This window comes from Enhydra lutris, unplaced genomic scaffold (assembly GCF_002288905.1).
Source record: "Enhydra lutris kenyoni isolate GAN:26980312 unplaced genomic scaffold, ASM228890v2 scaffoldscaffold32, whole genome shotgun sequence".
Taxonomy (NCBI): Eukaryota; Metazoa; Chordata; class Mammalia; order Carnivora; family Mustelidae; genus Enhydra; species Enhydra lutris.
This window is the reverse complement of record NW_019154116.1, coordinates 12,106,669-12,120,788: the sequence shown is the minus strand read 5'-3', so window position 1 is coordinate 12,120,788 and position 14,120 is coordinate 12,106,669. Positions and strand designations below refer to the sequence as shown.

General features: G+C 46.3%; 1 protein-coding gene across 1 annotated transcript in view; it reads left to right on the top strand.

The window, feature by feature from the left end:
- Positions 1 to 14,120, top strand: part of LOC111153388 (ANKH inorganic pyrophosphate transport regulator) — a 135,583-nt gene that overhangs the window by 68,799 nt on the left and 52,664 nt on the right. Inside the window, exons 2-3 of the mRNA XM_022512386.1 lie at positions 6,114 to 6,330; positions 13,757 to 13,875. Coding sequence (XP_022368094.1) covers positions 6,114 to 6,330; positions 13,757 to 13,875 — 336 coding nt within the window. The remainder of the gene's footprint in view (positions 1 to 6,113; positions 6,331 to 13,756; positions 13,876 to 14,120) is intronic.

The following is a 14,120-nucleotide window of genomic DNA, read 5'->3' as shown; positions in this document are numbered from 1 at the left end:
CGAGCCCCGCATCGGGCTCTCTGCTTGGCAGGGAGCCTGCTTCCCTCCCTCTCTCTGCCTGCCTCTCTGTCTACTTGTGATCTCTCTCTGTCAAATAAATAAATAAAATCTTTTTAAAAAAAAAGAGAGAGAGACAGAGTGGGAGAAACAGAGATGGCCTCACATCTCCCCGAAGGGAGGCAGCTGTGCACCAGTCCCGCACCTGCTCCCCAGGGGAGACGGCGGTCCTCCCAGCTAGCAGGGAGTGCTTGCCGTCACACTGCCCGGAAATGACTGGAGGATCAGAGTGACTTGGTGACCCTTGGCCTGAGAATCTCAGTCTGCAGTATAGAGATGTTGCTGGTCTCTAGAGCCCGACTTCATCTCTTGTAGGGTTTAAGGATCTAAGACGGTTCATATCCAGGAGATCACATGTGGGATTTGTTAGCCATTTCCCTGGGGGTTGTTTTGTTTGGTTCTGTTTTTGTTTTTTACTTTTTAATATCCTGTAGCTTTGATAACTTTCTGGGAGGAAAAAAAAAATCAGGAAACAGAGCACCATGAACCTGGCACACGGATCAGGCAACAGAGCACCTGGCAGACCCTGGGGGGGAACTAAGACAGGGAGGACCCACTGAATGCCTTCTGGTCGCGGATGTGTTTGTAAGTCAGACATCCCATGGTGCTGAGCGTCCACAGCATAGAGAGCACTGATTTAAAGTGTGAGGAAGGGCCCGAGCTATGCCATCGGGGACCACGACTGGGCTGTGATTGAAGAGCGCCTTCATATTCACAATGGTTGGAATACTTTAATGCCCTGATCTGAAGTGTCTTTACTGTGGAAAGTTCACGCACGTTTAGAAACTTGCCTTTAAATAGCAGGTGAACCTCTATAGTTAGGATGGGATTCTGACTCCAAGCCTAATTCATTCCAAAGACTCTCGCTCACTACTTTAGCTAAACTTCCAGCCCATAGCTGTGCCTCTCTCCCCGCTGTGGCAGCGAGCTGTTCTGCCTGGAACACACAGTTCTTTGGCTGGAGATGCAGCAGTGCTCGGGAGTGCCACAGCCAAGAACGGTACCAGCGAGCTCATTCATGCTGAGCCGCAGCAGACTTACAAGGCCTGTGTCACCCAGCGAGCTTGCCACCTCCTGAATGGGTTTAAATTTATTTCTAGAGAGACACAGGGCTGACTCTTGGACCCCTTTCTATCTATATCCTGTCTAGATTATCTCGTTCAGTCTCTTGCCTTTAAATACTATCCAGACGCTGATGGGTTCCAAATGTATGTCCCCTGCCCAGATGTCTCTTCTGGACTCCAGACTCACCTAGCCAACCGTCTAACCTGATTTCTCCATTCGGAATCCTAAGGGGCATCTCAGACCCAACGGGGGACACTGAGATGGCGCACTCGCGTTTTCTCCCCCACGTCTTCCTCCCTCTCCCAGTCTCTTCAGCTCAGGAAACAGTTGGATCATTTGAGCAGTGGCTCAAACCCAGAAAACTCAACAGTCAGCTTCAATTCCTCCCTTATCCGCAGGCCCACCAGGTGGTCCATCACCATGTCCCTTATCTCCAGAAAGCTCTCAAATCAGTCACCTTCTCCCCATCTCTGCTATCCCGTCCTGGCGTGAGCCAGCTCCTCTCTTACCTGGCTTACCACAGGCCCTTGACTGTGCTTCTGCCCTTTCCTCCCCAGCCCACCCTTATTCCCACCGCCAGCATGAGCCTCTGCCCACCTCTGCTCAGACCCTTGCTCTTAGAGCCAAGATCCACTGCTCTTAGAACAAAACACATACTCTTGACCATGACCTGGAGCGATCTTAGCATTGCCTGCTTTCCCAAACTCACTTTATGCGCTGCCCCCCCCCCCCCACACACACACACTCCTGCTGGCTTCTACTTGGCCTTAGCAAGCCTTCCCGTAGCCCTCGGCCTTTTGACAGCTCTTCATCCAACCGGTTCATTCTTGTTCTTGGGGCCTCGGCTCCACTGTTAGCTCAACTGTCCCATCCTTGGAGGGCTTTCCTCGTCTAGTCCATCGGAACGAGCTTCTCCAAGGAGTCCCGGTTCATGAGCGTATTCCGTTTCTTTGATACTTGTCACTGTGAGTGTTTATACTGCTTGTGGATGTGGTATTTCCTTCTTTCACACACTTACCAGTGTGGGATCCCCTCACGTTGCACGTCTGGGGACATATGGTGAACCAAAATTCTGTGTGCCCTGGAGCTTACGTTCAAATGGAGAAGAGAGACAGTAAGACAAAAAGTGAAGAGTCAATTTAATGTCAGGTAATGAGCATGCTGTGACAAGGAACAGGGAAGCAAGTTGAGACAGATGAAACAAACAGTGGGCAACGGAAGGTTCTGGAAGGATGAATTACTGGAAAGAAAGCATCCCAAATAATGGGCAATCGGTGTTTCATGCAGATCAGTTTTGAAGAAATAAGCTATTTCTTTAGAAAATGAGTTTTGAGCCCTATCTCATGGCATAAATTCCAAGAGAATTAAAAGTTAAGTGTGCAAATGAAACCATTAACTACATTGATGGTTTACTTGTGGATGGGGGAAGAACAGCCAAGTCCAAAAGTGTGGAAAGAAATGAGATGATTGACGGGCTACATGTAACTTATTATTGGGGGACCAAATTATTATTCGGGGACCAAATCTATTGGGGGACCAAAAGAAAATCAGGAAATAAAGAAGTGGACAAATTGAGGGAAATACTTACTGTAAATGAGAATAATAAAAAGGCTAATAATATTAATATATAGCACATGCCCTCAATTGTAAAGTTCTTCTTTCCTTGCCTTTTAATATTACTTGAAATTAGAATGTTTTTCATCCACTGTATATATTTAATGTGGCCATTAAAACATTAAATCAGCAGTATATCTGACAAGTAATAACATCTTAGAATGCAACTTTTTAGCATTCATAAAAATTAATATGGACATGAAAGTTCCTAGTAGAAAATACTTCATTCCTTCAACAAATATTTGAGTGTTTCTGAGGGGTGAGGTGGCCGGTATAGAGTGGTAAACAAAACAGACACAAATCCTTTCTTTGAAGTGCCTCCTCCAGGCGGGTCACTGGTTCCCTGTACACTACATCCATCTGAGATCAGCCGGGTTATTTCAGTGAGAATGAGCACCTGGGCCGACACCACTCAGTAGTTAAGTGATGGGAGCACGTCCCCTCAAGTCTGTGAGCGTTTAAACCCTGTGCACTTTCTTCAGATTACCATAATTGTTGAGCTAAATGGAGTGTTCACACTCAGTCTTGCTGACAGAGCCGTCATTCCCCGCAACCCCCCACCCCCTCCCCCGCCTCTCACCTGCTTCAGCCCTGTCTTTAGGACTCCGTCAGGGACCTGTTGGTGGAACAAGAAAGCATTGCAGTGGTGTCCCAGGCAGGGCAGACGTCTTTTTAGCCAAGAGTAATATTTTGCCAACAAGACACACAAAGAGTATAATCCTACGTTATTTAGGTGCCCTCCTGTATGCCTTTTCACCCTATGCTAAATAATGGCTATCACTTAAGTGTCAACAAATGTTTTGGTGATAAAAATCTAAACCATTTGCGGTCATAGATGTTGGGAAGGACAGGGAGGAAAAAGACCAAACCATACGCTGATCTCAGTGTCTGCGAGAAACGTACTTAGACATTGTCCTAAGCTGGGGTCTCTGGGAGCGGAACCGGTGTTGGGGAATTCTCGGGCAAGTGAAGTGTTGCAGGGAGAGGGGAGAGTTGGATGGTGGGGAGAAGTTAAGTGAGGATCTGGTCTCCCCTGGAAACTTGCTTCCTCCTGGTCCCCCAGGGAGCTCTGGAGTGTGGATTGTACCAGAGCAGCCTGACCCTGAGGCAGGGAGCTGATCTTCTATACCCCTGTGTCAGCCAGCCCCTGGCTGTGTGCGTCCTGGGGCTCCGGTGTGGCTTAACCAACCCAAAGTGGCTGGAGACAAATTTCCCTGAGGAGGAGGCAGCTGTGAGCCCTTAGTGGCCAACTCCCGCCTGGCACCTGGGGAATGGTGCCCAGTAGAGGGTCTGTGTGGGACACCAACAGCATCCACTGCGTAAGGTCCAAAAAAATTAGTTTGGAAGATTATCCAGTGATGGGTTTTGACACATGACAGGACCCTCTGACTAGAGGTGCCTGTTGAACACAGGATTTATTATCAAGGAGCTTCTTGGTTTTTATTTTACTTTAGGGGATTCAACTATTAGATCAGCTTTGCTAGAAGGAAAATTTTTTCTAAGGAAGGGACCGTGGCAGGCATGCACCACAAAGGCTAAGAAGGTTCTTTGAGGAATTTTTAAGGTATTATTGGGGAAAAAGGGAGGAGAGGACTAGACATACAACTGGAAACAACTATCAAAAACTAGCTTATAATATACTAACTTTGTCAGAATAATGATCTAAATTCCTACAGCTATTAGATATTTTTCTTCTAGATTTTTCTAAAACCATTTTACACATTGGTATTTTGCTATTCATCTTTTTTTTTTTTTTTTTTGGCTAGCAGTGATTTGCATGGAATGTTCAACTATATAATGATGGATACATTGTCAAATATGTTTGTCAAAATATATTTGTCAAAACCTCTAGAATGTACAACCCAAGAGTGAATGCAGACTATGGGCTTTGAGTGATAAAGATGCGTGCTTGTCAGCTCATTGACTGTAGAAATGTACCACTCTGGCATGGGATATTAATAGTGGAGAAAGTTGTATGTGTTGGGGCAGAGGGAGTATAGCAACTTTGCACATTCTGCTCCATTTTGCAGCTCTAAAAAATAAAGTCTATTGTTTTGTTCTGATCTCAGCCTATCAATAATAATACCATGGCTCCTAATGCCGTAAGGCCCTCACATGGGCTCCGGTGAGCCTCCCTCAGACATGTGCCCCTTTCAAAATCAGTGTTACTACTGGGATGACCCTTGTGGATCTTACTGTGATTGCAGGACACCCTTCAACAGCAGCCATCAGGAAACTTTGGAAAAAGAAAGGTTTATGACTTACAAGGCCCAGAAGCTGCACAGGACACCTGGGTTACATCAGTGACGTGGGGCAGCGGGGGAGAGCATGTACACACCTGCACAGGCCTGGGATCCTGCTTTTATTAGAGTCAAGGGTGCGGACCCAGAGTTTCACAGGCTTACTCTTTATTGCTGAATTTAAGACATAAGAGCAAGAATTTAAAGCTCTTGGGAAAGAGACAAGTGGCGCAAATGGCCAATTATGAAATCAACCAAGATCTCGAAAACAAAGGAGCCTTAGTGGTGCGGCAGGTAGCCTGGCTCTTTATCACGTCACGTGGCTGGCCATGGGTTTATTCAGGATAGTTTCCTTGGAAGTGGGTACCTCTTTGAAATAGTTGTCTGGGCAATCCAAGCTTACTGTCCGTGCTTACATTACATCCTGTTTCTACAAGTCTATGACTACACAGAAAGCCGGCTCTCCTCCTTGATCAGTTTCCTGTTCCTAAAGAACAGGTGATGTCCTAACATTGAAAGTTAAAATACAGTAAGAATTGGGCAAATAGCATCCTTCAATTATACAATATATTCCTTCATTGCATTTTTCATAGCTTTCGCTCTGTGCTGGGAAGGGTACCGACATAGCACATACGTGGTATTTCAGGTTAGGGGTGCATGCTCCCATGTACTTGCACACGCACACATGCACACACACATGTGCACACACGCCCCTTCCTTAAAGAAAAAAAAAAAAACCATCACCCACTCCACACGAAGCATCTGACTCATTTCTAGAATGCCTGTTGCTGTTATAGAAATTCAGCCCACAAATAAAATTTAACATGCTAAGCTTTTAACCACAACTGCCTAGAATTATTTTCTGGTATTAACATAAAATACTTGCTGGGTTTTTCCTCTAATACTTTCACCCCAACGGGCAGGTGTCTCCCCTTCAAGAAGCTACTTTGAACCAAAGCTAATATGGATGAAAATGAAAACTAATAACTTTTATCAAATTATAGTGAGCTTTACCCTATAAGCTGCTTAGTGTTTCTATAGAAACCTGTCTGCTGAGCTTTTATCTTGGAGGCGTGAGTCCCTGGAGATGGACGACATTTCTAATGCTGTTTGTGGCCTGTCTTTCCCCCTCCACAGGCCTTGAACCGAGGCATCGCTGCTGTCAAGGAGGACGCAGTGGAAATGCTGGCCAGCTACGGGCTGGCGTACTCCCTCATGAAGTTCTTCACGGGTCCCATGAGTGACTTCAAAAATGTGGGGCTGGTGTTTGTGAACAGCAAGCGAGACAGGACCAAAGCCGTCCTGTGCATGGTGGTGGCCGGCGCCATTGCTGCCATCTTTCACACCCTGATAGGTAAGGCTGCTGCCACCCCGCGAGGTGCTAGCTCTCTCATTTCCTGTGCCTTTCTGTCCATTTGAATGCATTTATTGTGATAAGTGATTTCCTTGGTAATTATTAAAACATTTGACATGAAAATTTCAAGGGATGAAAGGAATGGGGTTTGTGCTCCTAGCGCAGGAAAAGAAAATGTGTTTTCTCTGGGAAGCTCTACTCTTGACTCCTAAGCCCTGTGTTGGAGAAGAAGTGACTTCAATAAGGTCAACAAAATGGCCCAGGCTTCCTAGAGACACGCATTATGACACAGACTCAAAAATAAAAACAGAATGGTTTTTATTAAGATTGATGCTTATCAGCAGTGAGAACAAATGATCATTTTATGTAGTAAATAAATAAAACAGATTGTTGTATGTATTCAAGTTAACTTATTTTAGGGACTCACTAGTCTGTTTTATCCAAAGATGAGACTAAATACTATGGCATAACATTCTTTCCATGAAAAAATAAGAAAGCTATATCATACGTACAGTGACCCGCAGAGAGATGGACCAAGACCTTGGAAAAGGACTTCCTCTGGAGCCTCAGTCCTGCTTCTGCTACCTCCTGGGGTGGGGGGGGTGCAATAAAACTCTAAGAGCCTGACTTCAGAGCTCCTTGGCTTTAAAACAGCTCAGCTTACCGGGCATGAAAATTGAGTGTCACATCTATTGGGCCCAGTTGCATAAAACCCGTGAAATAACACCTCATAAATCCATTGTGTACCTTCCAAATGGCACCAGCTGTATGAGCTCCGTGAATGTCAGTGCTGAATAAAGGAGCCGGGAAATGAACCCAGAACGTTAACGGTGTATTCAGATGGCAGCTAATGGTTGCTCACACAATCTTGAATCTGAAGGTAAATGCTGTGAGACCCTTTTGGTTTTCCTCTCAAATGTAACACAAGCTTTTGTGCTGAGAACAGTGTGAAAACTTGAGAGGATGCTACTCATGGGCCAGATTTTCAGCCAAAGTCTTGATATTGATCATTTAATTTGGGCTCAAAGCTTCAGGGCCTGGGGTTGAGAGGAGACGCTCTTCTTCCTTCAGCTCACGCCCTGAATACTAACTTGTGGATGTGCTTTGAAGAAACGTCCTGCAGCTAGATTGAATCTGAGCCACTTTCAAAGATGGTACATACCTTGGAGAAAATTCCAGACGTGGAATGAGTAGGTCTAGATAAATTTGTGTCGAAATGAGTAAATTAGTTCCCTTTTGCTATCACTCTTTATTTGGATTTCTTAAATAAGCCTTACATTCCCTGTTTTAGTCATAGTTGAATAAGGCTTTGGGACTAATAGCTGGTTACAGGGCGCCAGATGTCACAGAAGGACAAAGCTGAGCGTCCTGTGTCATTGAAACTGGAGTGAGGAACATGTGGTCATCGAGATGAAAACCAGCATCATTTTTCAAGTTCAGTCTAAAATTTTCCATTTTAAAACAATTATAAAATCTTATGTGTGAATCAAAACGGTTCTACATCCCGGATGGATTTAGCTATCATTCTAAGCAGACTCTTGGAATTCTAGAAGATCTACCGACCCAAAAGTTTGTGTCTGTTCTCTGTGCACCAGAGCCTGGCTCTCAGTATCCAAACTGCAGGAGCCTTGGGAGTAATTCTGGCTTTTGGTTCTTGGTCTTTGTTGGGGAGCTGCCAATAGTGTCTCATTTTAGCTAAATTGTGGCCACTACTGTTGTTATGGGCTCATCTGTGAGACACCACTTTTAAATTGCAGGGCATGGGGTTTGCCAAGACCAAACCTTAATTTAGGCCAGTGGTCAGGATATAGGTGTGCTCCCACATCCCCCTCTTAATTAATCTGTAAAAGAGGAAACCTTGCTGACCGTGTACTTGATTAATTTGGGTCCAGGTAAATTTCACCTGCGTGAAGTTAGTATTACCTGTGCACCTAATTCACACAGATGGAGAAACCATGGCTGTGGCTGTTTTCTTGGTCTACACAGTTGATTCTCAAGTGACCTGTAAGGCCTCTTCCATGTTCCAGAGCAGCCTGGGCAGTCAGCATGGCTTAGGGGAGCAAGTTCCGAGGTTCTTCCAGTAACTTCTAGAGTGGGTCCATTTGTCAGTCTTTCCCATCTCCAACAACTTTTTCCATTATTCACAGGTTATAGACCCATCCTGGAAAGGGTACAAGTTGGTATCACTGAAACTAACAAGGGTGCTAGACAAGGACAGTTTTAGCGTGGTCTCAAAATGTATCGCTCTGTAACAAACCCCCCAACACTCAATGACTCAAAACACAGCATTTATTCTTGCTCACCAGACTGGGGGCTGGCTAGCTGGTTCATTTGGACTCACTATGCTCATGCCTCTGTGCTTTGCTGAGAGTCAGGAGGCGGGGCTCCCTGGGGGGCCGTCAGCCAGCAGGGGCTGGGCCAGATAGCCTCTGCTGGGACAGCTGGGCTCTATTCCACCAGCCTGAGCTTGTGTGGACAGCTATGGCAATACCCCAAGTGAGAAGATAGAGGCCCACAAGGCCTTATGAGGCCAAGAACTGGAAGTGGCCGCCATCACTGCTACCGTGCGTGACCGACCAAGACAAATCCCAGGCCAGCCCAGGTTCAAGGCGGTAGGGAAACCCACTCCAGCTTTGCACCAGAGGTACTATGAAATATTGCAGAGAAGGGATATAAGGAGGAGAGAAGAATCGGGGATATTTTGCAATCGGTCTACCCCAATCACTTCTTTGGGGATGATGGATTCATGCATTTGTTTAATCAGTATATATTGAACACCGACTATGTGGCAAACAGTGGGCAGATCCCGGGAATTCGGATACAAATAAGGCACATTCTCTAGAGAGAAGCAAGATATCATGCAGCAAATTATTACAAAATACCCACTCCACAGAGACTCGACACCAGTGAGATCACATTTATGTTCTTGTGTTAAAATCTCACATACACTGTGCTTACTTTATGCATGGATTTACGATATATTTCCAAGGCCTGGGTGGCGCTTGTTCTTCCCACACCTATATGTTCCAGATAACAGTTGCACAATGGGGACTCTAGAGGGGTGTCCTATGTCTGTATCCCAGCCCCCATGCCAGTGCCCAGCCTCTTCACAGCCGGGTTCACTGGCGCAGTGCCTTATGCATTAAAGTTGTTCGACCCTATGTGTGGAAATGATTTAAATATCAGCCATACAGGCACACATACTTTTGAAATGATTCATTAGAAACACGGGGGTCAGGTTACCTGCCTCTGTGAAAAGCCTAGTAGTAAACAGAGAAGTCCATGGCATAATCAGTAGTACTTTTTTTTTTCTTATTGTTTTTTTTAAAGATTTTATTTATTTATTTGACAGACAGAGATCACAAGTAGGCAGAGAGGCAGGCAGAGAGAGGGTGAAACAGGCTCCCTGCTGAGCAGAGCACCCGATGTGGGGGCTCGATCCCAGCACCCTGAGATCATGACCTGAGCGGAAGGCAGAGGGTTAACCCACTGAGCCACCCAGGTGCCCCTCCTTATTTTTTTTAATTTAATTTTTATTTTCAGTGTTCCAAGATTCATTGTTTAGGCACCACACCCAGTGCTCCATGCAATATGTGCCCTCCATAATGCCCACCACCAGGGTCACAGGAGTACTTTTAAGACTTTTAAGCATGGGAACTTGCGAATTTAAATGAGAATAAAGGTTCTCAAATCACCTCTTGGAAATGCACATATTATTCTCTTACTAGAATCAGAAGAAGGCTTTCCCCTCAATTCCCAGAGGAAAAGAGGTGTATAGACTTGCCTTGATTAATATTAATATTTCGAGGCATTTTGCAACAGGCGCGGGTAACTACTAGGTGAGCAAGCCTGAGAACCACTCATTCTGGAAAGAGTCGGTCACCCTGATGGGCCCAGGGCAGAAGAGCTGGGGATTTGAATGGCCCTTCTGGTTTCTTCTCGTTTGGGTGGGGTCAAAAGCTGTCAACCTATAAAAAGGTCAGGCCTGTGTCCTCCCTGCTGCGGCCACGTCATGAAATCTGTTTACGTCTTATTCAGAAGCCTTGTTTAATTTTTCTATTGAGTGTTCTGCCCTTCAGAAGGAATAGAAGCTGTCTCAGAACGGTCGAGGTGGGGCAGTTGATAGAAGTCGATGGTCCCTGAATGTTAGGGCAGCCAGCCTGGTAATTATGGACTCTGTGCAAAGCACTTTCAACAAATTACCCCCAGCCAACAGCTCCAGCCAGAAACAGCTCAAGGACACAGGAGCAGAGGACCAGCTGCAGGCTAGAAAAAGCAAAGGGGGAGGAGAGGCAGAGTCAGAAAGCTTGGCCCACTGAGCTCACCACCCAGCCCTCCTTCAGTCCGTCTTCCTTATCCTCTCACTTAGAGGCACTGTTTTTGACATTTTCACTAAAATATTCTAATCAGTAGGTACACTGAGGTCTATCTGCAGAAGGTAGAGAAGCAGATATGTATCGATCTCTATGCCGTCCGGGGCCTCACAAGCAGATGGCATGCCGGGCTCTCAGCTGCTCAGACTCGTGGGTCCCAGAGTCTCCCGGGAAAAAAATTCTCCCGTTCTCAGAAACCGCCTGTGTGACTTTGCTGGGCTTGTGCTAATGATGCACCACAGACTGGGAGCTGAGACAATGGAAATGTATCATCTCCCAGGGCTGGAGGCTGGACAATCAAGCTGTCAGTGGGGTTGCTGCCCACCCCGGGACTCTCTGGAAGCTTCTGTGGCTTGCTGGCAACTTTGAGCATTCCTGGGTGTGCGGACGCATCCCCCACCCCGCCCCCCATCTCTGCCTTCACATCCACGAGGCGTTCTCCTCGTGTGTGTCCACCTCTTGGTCCAGATTTCCCCTTCTTTTTTTTTTTTTTAAGATTTTTATCTATTTATTTGACAGAGATCACAAGTAGACAGAGAAGCAGGCAGAGAGAGAAAGGGAAGCAGGCTCCCCGCTGAGCAGAGAGCCCCATGTGGGACTCGATCCCAGGACCCTGAGATCATGACCTGAGCTGAAGGCAGAGGCTTAACCCACTGAGCCACCCAGGCACCCCAGATTTCCCCTTCTTAAAAGGATCCCAGTTATATCGGATTGGGGGCCCACGCTGCTCCAGTGTGACCTCATCTTTCCTAATTAGAGCTGCAATGACCCTGTCACCGAAGAAGGTCACATTCTGCCGTCCCCAGGGACAGGGCTCACTCATCCTGTCTCACCTCTAGATCTCGGCCTTCCCTGCTTTCAGAGTCTGTCAAGTGCGCTCCGTGGCCTTGTCTGTGGGCTCTAACCTTGACGCTGGAATTTCAGCCCACGAGCTATTCCTAGCCGCCCGGCTCTCGCCCCTGGCATGGCATTGCCCGTCTCAGCCAGCTCGGCTGCTGTGACCTGCCAGCAGCTTCTGTCCGTGAGGGTGGGACAGTCTTTGGGCCAGGGCTGAGTGCCCCCCTGGCAGGTCCCAGCACAGTGGCTGGTTCCTGACTGAAGGAAACGAATGTACACGTGATCAGCAGCAACAATAAACTCTGAGACAAAACCTGCAGGTTTTAGTGCCCCAAGTACACCATTTACCCGCTTAAGGAACGTCTTCACCAGGGCCTTGAGTTTCCATCTGTCTGCTTTCCCTGGGTCTGAGCGCCTCGAACCCAGCGGAGAAGGCAGGCTGTGGGGCTCCCGCCCTGCCCCTCCCCTGAGCCTTCCAGGGTCAGGTCAGGCTTTCTCTAATCTGCTCATCTAATCTAATCTGTGTGCCCTCGGATCCCAACGTGGACCTCACAGCTGCATCCTGCCCTCCTTGTCCCACCTTCCCAGGTCTTTGCTCTTTCTGCCCTGGGACACGCTCCCTCCCGGATTTCCCTTCTTGCTGCCTCAGTGGCTCGGCTGGCCCCACCAGGCCCCAGACCTGACATGTTTGCTCCCCTGACGGCTCACTTTTTGGTTCCCCCCCGCCCCTCCTTAGAGGGCCTCGACCTCTCCTCCTGCATTTGCCTCCCCCATCCCCCCGTTCTCGGGATGTCCTACCCATTCCATACCCCCACGCCTCGAAATCACTTTACTTCCCCATCTGGGATTCCCACTTGTGCATGTAAATATCCATGAAATCATACAGAAGACTTGACTTAAAGTTCTCATGAGGCAGGACTAATCCGCCGAAAAGGAGTGGAAGCTTCTTTCTTTACTATCGGTTTCTTCTTACCAGTTCATAGGGGTCCAAGTCATCCCCCAAACGTTGAAGTGGAGAGAAGGATCTTATTATTCACCTAAAATGAGACTCTCGCTGCGTTCTGTCTCCATTCTGATTTCAAAGCAGCTTTATAGTTGTCCACTGCATTAATATTCGTATTTATAGAAAAATGAAAACAGCAGGAACGGTGCTGTTAAACCGCCATGTAAAACAGTATGAAAACACAAAGATTATTGTTTTTCGATATAGTCTAATCATCTATCAATGAGGTGAAAATCTCTTAGTTTATTTCATCTTTGCTAACAGCACCTGCCAGAGTGCCCAGCTAATCCACTAGAAAGACCTTCCTCTTCCTTCCTTTATATCTGTTCTGCAGCGGCCGATTCATTCAGTCTGTGTCAGTTCAACACCAGCACACTCCTCCCAAAAGGTGAAACAAAACAAATCACAAGCCGTGAAAAGGCTTTCCATTTTTTTATTGAAAAGACATATCAACAGGGGGACCCGGGGGGCACCAGTGGTCAAGCATCCGACTCTTGGTTTTGGCTCTGGTCATGATCCCAGGGTCGTGAGACTGAGCCCTGTGTCAGGCTCTGCACTCAGTGGGGAGTCTGCTTGACATCCTCTCCCTCTCCCTCTTCCCATTCCTCTCTTGAAAAAAAAAAAGGAAAAGGAAAAGAAAAAGAAAGGGCGTATCAACATCTGGGAATTTCCTCTTAGTCAATAAGTACTACTCCATATAAACATTTAGCTTCCAAATGATCCATCAAGCGCCCTTTCATGATGTCAAGTTAATGGACGCATCCTAAATGCATAATAGGAGATTGAGTAATTGATGCTGAGTAAACCTACAAAAAGGAATTCATTGCAACCGTTAAAGTGTGGGAGCAAATCAGGGAAAGATGGTCATGGTTTACAAAAAATATATATACGGAATGATCCCATGTTCATGTTAAAACACACACATGTACCCCACGCACACGTCCACCACACACATCCCCGTAAAAGATCTGGGCTGTTAGAACCCAGAGCATTCACCGGGACCCCCTCTGAGCAGAGGAGTAAGATTGGACATGATCTTTTTTCCATTTGCTCATCTAATTTTCTCATTTTTCTACACCAAAAAAAAAAAAGAAAGAAAGAAAAAAAGAAACCCAAATATTACATCTAGCATTGTTTTTGCACTTTTGAGATAAAAAGCTTAAAAGATAACTTTTTCTAAATATTGCTCTGTATGTTTTTCGGCCCTTTGCAGCTTATAGTGACTTAGGCTACTACATTATCAATAAACTGCACCATGTGGATGAGTCTGTGGGCAGCAAAACGAGACGGGCCTTCCTGTATCTCGCTGCCTTCCCTTTTATGGATGCAATGGTGAGTAACTGTGGACACTTCTTAAAAAAAAAAAAATGATGGTGTACTTAACATAAAATTTACCATTTTAGCCGTAGACTCCATTTGGTTCATCCATTCCTCCATCAGTGGACACCTGGGTGATTTCTACCTTTTGGCTATTTCTATAATGGGTTATGAACATGGGTATACAATACCTCCTTGAGCTCCCTGTTTTAACCCTTTTCGGGTAGATAGCCAGAAGTAAAATTGCTGGATTATATCAT